Source organism: Hippocampus comes, unplaced genomic scaffold (genome assembly GCF_001891065.2).
Source record: "Hippocampus comes isolate QL1 unplaced genomic scaffold, H_comes_QL1_v1.1 scaffold132, whole genome shotgun sequence".
Taxonomy (NCBI): domain Eukaryota; kingdom Metazoa; phylum Chordata; class Actinopteri; order Syngnathiformes; family Syngnathidae; genus Hippocampus; species Hippocampus comes.
In genome coordinates this window covers 4,101,964-4,110,056 of record NW_017805467.1, presented here as the reverse complement: position 1 = coordinate 4,110,056, position 8,093 = coordinate 4,101,964, and the positions used below count along the sequence as shown (strand labels likewise).

At 40.9% G+C, this 8,093-nt stretch overlaps 1 protein-coding gene across 1 annotated transcript; it reads left to right on the top strand.

Moving 5' to 3' along the window:
* Positions 1 to 198: 198 nt before the first annotated feature.
* On the top strand, positions 199 to 4,406 carry ptgs2b (prostaglandin-endoperoxide synthase 2b). Its single transcript, XM_019875399.1, has 10 exons — positions 199 to 369; positions 456 to 572; positions 655 to 798; positions 871 to 1,014; positions 1,398 to 1,579; positions 1,676 to 1,759; positions 1,843 to 2,089; positions 2,375 to 2,661; positions 2,757 to 2,904; positions 3,527 to 4,406. The coding sequence occupies exons 1-10, from the start codon at positions 309 to 311 to the stop codon at positions 3,937 to 3,939; spliced, it is 1,827 nt and encodes a 608-aa protein (XP_019730958.1). The 5' UTR covers positions 199 to 308; the 3' UTR covers positions 3,940 to 4,406.
* Positions 4,407 to 8,093: the final 3,687 nt, after the last annotated feature.

Sequence of the window (8,093 nt, the reverse complement as noted above, 5' to 3'; positions counted from 1 at the left end):
ACGAGTATCCTAGTTATTCTTGTCAACAATTCATTAGGGGTGAGGGGGTCCTCAACATCCGTTAGATGACTCAACGTGAAAACCAGATCAATAGAGCGTGTAAGGGAAAAGTATGACTTCGACGTCTGTGTTTGTGTGTGAGAGCTGCGTGAGACCTCAAATGACGTCACCCGCAAGATATAAAGGTGCTCCCGTGGGCAGGATGGGACGTTCAAACGTTCAACTCTCAGATAGGAAGAGCAGCGTGGAGGTGGGGAGCAGTGCAGCAGGGAAGCAAAAAAAAAAAGTTCACGCATAGTCTTTGGAGTATGAACAAGTCCACTTTAACGCTTCTCCTCTTGTTTCTTGGTTGTCTTGTTTGTGAGGGAGGTAAGTCACACATGTCTAAACGGTTGAAAGCATTTAGTGTGTTGCTGTGGATTTTATGAATGACTTTTCCTCGTGTTGTTTATCAGGTAACCTTTGCTGCTCAGAGCCATGCCAGAACAGAGGTGTTTGCACAGCCCTCGGATCTGACGCTTATGAATGTGACTGCACGCGTACTGGCTATTACGGCCCAAACTGCACAACACGTGAGTACATAATCTACTTGGAGTTATCAAAGAACAGTATTTTATTTTCCGAGTGAGTAACGTTTCAATTGAATTTCTCCAGCTGAATTTCTCACCCGGATAAAAGTGCTCTTGAAGCCCACACCCAACACAGTCCACTATCTTCTCACCCACTTCAAGGGCTTCTGGAACATCATCAACAACATCTCGTTTCTCAGAAATGCCATCATGAAATATGTGCTAACATGTAAGTCTATTGAGAAGAGCACAAGGTCAGAAGACATAATAGAATAACACTAATAGCCATTTTCTTTTCTAGCTCGCTCCCACATGATTGACAGCCCCCCAACCTACAATGCAGATTATCATTACAAAAGCTGGGAAGCATATTCCAACCTTTCCTACTACACGAGAGCCCTCCCTCCAGTGCAACAGGATTGCCCAACACCGATGGGAGTCGTAGGTGAGTGTTCTTTCTCTGCCTCCAAACCTGTTTTCTTAGATTCCTGAATAGTCAGTAAGGGGTGGCTGAGTCTCATTGCATCAGAGGAAGTAATCTTGTAAAATGGGAATTCGTCTGTCTTGGCAGGCTTTTGATGGGGGTGGATACTAAAAAAAAAAAAAAAAAAAAGGCCAAGTGAGGTTCTTTCGACAAGCTTAAGTTGTAGGTCAGCCTCAAGTGTGGCTGTCCTTGCTCATTTTCAAGTCGTCTTGTCTGCATGGTCTCATTTAATTCAATACATCCATTTACCTAAATGTTGATGCACACTGCTAAAAACACTTCAACACCATCAAGTGATGATTATAATCTTCTGTTAACTGACTTGGTCCCAATTGTTCATGCAGGTAAAAAGGAGCTTCCTGATGTGAAGCTGCTTGCAGAGAAGCTACTGATGAGGAGGAAATTCATCCCTGACCCACAGGGCACCAGCCTTATGTTTGCATTTTTTGCACAGCACTTTACACACCAGTTCTTTAAATCGGACATGAAAAGAGGTCCTGCCTTCACAGTGGCAAAAGGGCATGGGGTAAGAAGTGTTTTCAGTTGTCTCAGGGCTGAGTTTATTTACATTTCACTATATATTCATATCGTGATTGTATTTTAATATCAACTTTATTTTCAGGTGGACCTCAGTCACGTTTATGGAGACAGCCTGGAGAAGCAACACAAACTGAGGCTCTTCAAAGACGGCAAACTTAGATATCAGGTACATGTGGAGAGAGAGCGCGTCACCCTATCATTTCTTTCAGATCACACAAATGTCTCACATTTACCTACATGTAATTGCAGATGCTGGATGGGGAGATGTACCCTCCGACAGTAAAAGATGTAGGCGTTGATATGCACTACCCCCCTCACGTCCCTCACTCTCATCGCTTTGCTGTGGGCCATGAGGCTTTTGGCCTGGTCCCTGGTCTCATGATGTATGCCACCATTTGGCTCCGGGAACACAATCGAGTGTGCAATGTCTTGAAGCAAGTCCATCCTTATTGGGATGACGAAAGACTCTTTCAGACTTCGCGACTCATTCTGATTGGTGAGTTGACGGGATAAACTGTTGTAATGTCGTTTTAATGGTACACCATTCAGGGGGATGAGAGAGACAACGCATTCAATTGTTGGTTTTACTTACCTCTAGGAAGTTTTGAAAAGTGGAAGCTATACATTCGATTGCATTAATCACACACTGGAGCTTTTAACCTTCCCGTGATGAAACCAGAATTACTTCACAAAGGGGAAATGTTCACTTTTCAGAGTTCCATTGTTGCCTCAATTTGCTAGTTTACTTCAAGAAATACTGAGTCGATTATTTGCCCAACAGGGGAAACCATCAAGATTGTGATTGAGGACTACGTCCAGCACCTGAGTGGCTATAACTTCAAGCTAAAATTTGATCCTGAGCTGCTCTTCAGCCAGCGTTTCCAGTACCAGAACCGCATTGCATCTGAGTTCAACACCTTATACCACTGGCACCCACTGATGCCCGACTCCTTCCACATCGAGGAGAAAAACTACAACTACAAAGAGTTTGTCTTCAACACCTCTGTAGTGACTGAGCACGGCATTGCCAGCCTGGTGGAGTCCTTCAGCAAGCAGATAGCTGGGCGGGTACGATTATGCACTTTTTTTTTCGCAACAATTACATCAAGATTGACAGTGATGATATTTAATGCATAACTGCTTTTCTTTTACTGTTTTTTTAGGTTGCTGGTGGTCGGAATGTCCCAGGACCGATTATGTATGTGGCTATTAAGTCCATAGAGGCCAGCAGACAAATGCGTTACCAGCCTTTGAACGCCTACAGGAAAAGGTTCTCTATGGCTCCGTACAAGTCTTTTGAAGATTTGACAGGTGAGGTTATCCTTCGCACGAGTACTTTTGGTACAGTTTGTAGTAGCCATGAGTCTAACTGCTAAAGCAACAGGAAGTTTAAGAAATGTTATTGCTGCATAGTTCGAAGAAAATACTACAGGCTTGCCTCATCTTGGAAAGCTTAGAAATGTACAGTATTTTCACCAGTTTCTAGCCTAGATGTTCATCTGTTCATTTGAGAGTGTGTAAAGAGATTTTCATCCCAGTGAACAAAATGTAAAGAAAAAGTCACGTGTTCTTGCTTTAGAGTGAAAAGTTTAGAACAGAAGGAAAACTCTAAAAAAGTATAGGAGTAAATCAAGCATATGTGGACAATGGCAAGGCACACGTCGACAAATAGCCATTCACTCTCAGATTCACACCATTGGCCAGTTTCGTTTCCCCATTTAACCTAACAGGCATGTTTTAGGAATGTGGCAGGAAGGTAACCAGAGAAAACTTTGAAGCAGACAGGCTCACCACATGCCATGCTATGCTACCTAGATTTAGCGCCACCCCCCTTTCTGTAAATATATCCAGTTTAAAAATACGGCAGATAATCTTACGTAAACCAGACTGATGAAAATTAAAAGCACATATTTGCTCCTTCCTCCGGCTTCAGGTGAAAAAGAAATGGCAGCAGTGCTTGAAGAGATGTATGGAGATATTGATGCCGTAGAGCTCTACCCAGGCCTACTTGTGGAAAAACCCAGACCCAATGCCATCTTTGGGGAGACCATGGTGGAGATGGGAGCCCCTTTCTCACTCAAAGGCTTGATGGGAAACCCCATCTGCTCTCCAGAATACTGGAAGCCCAGCACGTTTGGAGGCAGTGTAGGATTTGACATTGTCAATACAGCATCTCTGCAGAAGCTTGTGTGCAATAATGTGCAGGGGCCTTGTCCAGTGGCATCATTTCACGTGCCTGACATCGATGATACAGGCTCCACCGTCATCAACTCCAGCACATCCCCCTCACGCAGTGGTGACATGAACCCGACAGTCATTTTGAAAAAAAGGACTAGTGAGCTCTAAAGGGTTTTTGTATGACATAGAACTATTTATTTATTTATTTTTCAACATTATTTATACTATTTATAATAGAAGACATTTTCTGGAAGCAGACTTTTTAATGGCATTTTCTATATTGTTGTACGTCTATGTTTATTTATTAAAGGAGCGTGTATAAATTATTGTAAAATGAAAGACCTCAAGGACTGCAACCTGATACTTGAAAGCTAGTTTACAATTCCATCGTAGTGTAAGTTTTTTTGTTTGTTTGTTTTTTTTGCCGTGTTTTAAGACGGAGAGCTGCTTGTCTTCCACTTGTGATCATGTATTGTTTTTCTGTTTTACTGTCACATAATACATGTTACTTCATAAGATCTGGACCACTACGATAGACAGTAAACTAGTGGCACTTTAATGGTAACATTCACAGTGGCTCACATGATTGTGATAAGTGTAAAGTATTTTCTGGTCATTAAATTATATTTCTGATCCACCCATGTTTGTTATTTTGATTTTCATTTAATATTGATAATAATTAGATTGGTATTTTCCCTTCCTGATGATGTCATATATCTCTTTTGAGGAGTATTGTTCCACTCCTCTTCCGCATGTTGCTTCACAATGCACATCACTCTTTTTAAAGGCACCGCAATGGCATTTGAACTGGGTTGAGGTCTGTTCTTTGATTCATTTCACTCAAACATTGTGGATTTGTTCAAGTGCTTGTGATGATTGTGCTATTCATGATGCAGTTTCAGGAAAACTGTTGAGGTTAGTCAGCAAGGTGCCATGGTCCCGTGGCTGTAAAACCAACCAAAATCTTTTGCCACTGTGCTCGATTATTGCTTTGAGGTGTTAGGACTGATGTTTGTTTTTTGGCAAATGGGGAACCAGGCACCTCCTGTATGTCCTCTCTGTATTGCCCACTCATGGCTCTCTATAATAGCAAGCCTAAACCATGCTGACATGTTATTTTTAGGAAGAAGAGCGCATGAGATTTTGTTCCTTTCTTGAAAAGTATTTTTAAACTGTGCAATCATCAGGGTTAAAATGTAACTTCAAAATCATCTTTATTGGCCAAGTATGTAAAAACACAAAGGATTTGTGGCGTAAACCACATAGTATTCCAGTAACAAACAACTACAACAAAATTAACATTTAGGATGTAACACATAGGTACAGAGAATCTTTACGTAATGTAAGGGTATCGTTAGTGCTGCAGTAGTGAACAATGACAGCTGTGCAAATGATGCAGACAGCAAAAATGAAGTGCCCAGTGGGGCAGTAAATATGTTACAATGACACTTGTGCAGATGACTCAGAGATTTGGCACTCAATTTAAATTGACGAGTATATATTACAGAAATGATGATACAATGAATGTGCAAATGATACAGAGTCCTTGAACACTTTAAAGTGTCCACTGGTGTGGAATAGTGATCAACAATTATACAAATGTGTTGAGAGTATGGGTGTGTGTTAGTGCCCATGGCATGGGTAACTTGCACGTGTGATGTGAAGGCACCCTGAACGCTGAAAGGTTTTGGAGGAGCATCCAGTATACTGCCAACCAAGCAACGTCTTTTTCAGGGATGTCCCTGATCAATTTCAGCAAGACAATGCCAAGCCACATTCTGCAGATATTACAACAGTGTGGCCTTGTAGTAAACCTATGCGAGTATGAGACTGGCCTGCCAGCAGTCCTGGCTTGTCTCCCATTGAAAATGTGTGGAAACCCTGGCATGTTGAGCAAATCAAGTTGAACATCAAGCAAGAATGAGAAAGAATTCCACATTGAAACCTTCAACAGTTACTGCCCTTCAGTTCCTAAAGACTTATTGAGTGTTGTTAAAAGGAAAGCTGCTGTACTATAGTCGTAAGCATGCTCCTGTCCAAGCTTTTTTGGAACGTGCTGCAGACATTAAATTAAAAATGGGAGAATGCTGTATGTGCAACAAAACAGTAGATTTTATCAGTTTGAACATTAAATATATTGTGTTTGTGGTGTATTCAATGTAATACAAGTTGAAAAGGATTTTCAAATCATTGAATTTGTTTGTATTTGCGTTTCACACAATGTTCCAACTTTTGGGAATTAGTCTTTTTATGAGCGCTTACGACTACGATATTCGAAGAAACTACATGCTGTTTTTGTTTTTGTTTTAAGGTTTTTATGAACATTGTCCACAATGTCCACGTTAAGACAAATGTTTCACCAGGAAAGCTGATCAATCCTTCTTACTGAAAATCAGATGTGAGGAAATGGCAATCCATCCAAATTTAATGAGAGGAAATCATTTGTCAGCAATCGAGGCTATCAAAATAACACAATTACCGTACTTTTCTTGGGTCGCAATCTCAACCAAACAAAGTAGAAACAATGTTGACGTGACTGTCGGCACAGAGTTGTGAGTCAGGTCACAGACAGTCATTCCCAAATAATACCGGCCACATTTTCCCATCAACAGAGACAACACTTTGACTTTTTCCCGGTCACTGTGGGTTATTAGTTTGGCGACAAAACAAGACTGTTCACAGAAGCCGCGGAAAATTACATTAAGTCATGTGAAGCAGTTGTCATTTGAGCTGCCTTGGTTCCTCCACCTGCTGGTGTTTGTCCTCCAAAGGACCTGGCGTAGGATTCCCTTTCCCAAATACTTGTTCCATCACGGCATGAAAATGGCCTAATTGTGTGTGCCCATTGTTCGTTTTCTAAACTGTCACTTGCCCAAGGAGTGTTATTATTCCATTACACAGTAATGTGTGGCATGATCGGGTTCTGGTTCAGGAGAGTGGGTCAAAGAAACATATCTCAATTTGTGTTGGTGTAGTGAGGATAAGCAGGGGGCTTGAGTTCAGTGTGGGAAGTGATCAGGAAACTTCAGTGTGTGTTTTCTTCCTCTGTAACTCCAAACCCAGATTAGGCATGGAGGGAATAAGCCAAAAAGGAGTTACGTGTTGCCTTGCAGGTGTGGGCTCGATTCAGTTGTAAGCTCACGCCAGATGCCGTGCACACTGCAAGCTCTGGCATTGACCTATCCACATTGCGTGATAGCTAAATTCTCTCGACTGTTTGTTGATCAAGCCATGTCATATTATCAAAAAAACGAAAGTCATTTTAAGTTTATCCCTATCTCCCTGGATCTTGGCAAACAAAGAACATAATATGATATACCTGTACGATTATGGTCCCAGAGTGGGGAAATTCACACAAATGATAGAATGAGGACTAACTGGTTACTTTGACTGGAATGAGGGGATTCAAGATGACCAATTTACTCCTTAACCACCATTACACCGCATCCTGGAAAACTATTTTTGGTTCATTACAAACACTCTTGAGTGACTCAATAAAACACTTTAACGTTGAACTATGTCACTGCCATAGTTCTACACCAGCCTTACTATGTGGGTTGGCAAGAAACCGGAAGTTAATGGATTCAATTTTAAACTTTATGGTAGTGTACATGCAATCATTTGATGAGGACTATCTTTAAAAAACAAAACAAAACAAAAAAAAAAAACCTCACTGATAGGGTTCAGGACTCTTGTTCTACTTTTTGACCTTTTGGGGAATATAGGTCAAATGTCCAAACTGTTCAACTGACGGGGCCAAGTCATTAATGTTCAGATAGACCACTATTGAATAATAGAGAGGTGTAACTTTTTGGCTTTTATAAAGTTCAATGACCCTTTTTCTGAAAAGGTTAGAGTAACACTGTTCTATGATCTACTTTACTTTTCTTATAAGTATTCTTTGTCAAATTTTAATTTGTATTTGAAACTGTAATACACCGTTGTCAAACTCAAGGTCCGGGGGCCAGATCTGGGCCGCCATATCATTTTAATGTGGCCCGCGAAAGCAAATCAAACATGTCAACTTCCATGATGTTTGCTAAAATCTCTCCCAAAATTTACAATTCTAATATGTAATAAATAAGAGACATATTGTAAACATTTTCTTATAAACAAACCCCTCATTACAGTAACTTAAACAATAGTTGAATAATCCGTTATTATTGACTTTCCTTCTTTGGTTTCAGTAAGAACGGCCCTCCGAGGGAAATGGTAACTAAAATGTGGCCCACGACAAAAATTACTTTGACACCCCTGATGTAATATGATACCATGTGCCTATATTTCCTACTGTGTGTGTGTGTGTGTGTGTGTGTGTGCGT

Coding starts and splice junctions, on each gene's coding strand:
- ptgs2b (XM_019875399.1), top strand. CDS start 309: ATGAACAAGTCCACTTTAACGCTTCTCCTCTTGTTTCTTGGTTGTCTT. Junction 370..455: donor TTGTCTTGTTTGTGAGGGAG/GTAAGTCACACA, acceptor GTTGTTTATCAG/GTAACCTTTGCTGCTCAGAG. Junction 573..654: donor CGGCCCAAACTGCACAACAC/GTGAGTACATAA, acceptor GAATTTCTCCAG/CTGAATTTCTCACCCGGATA.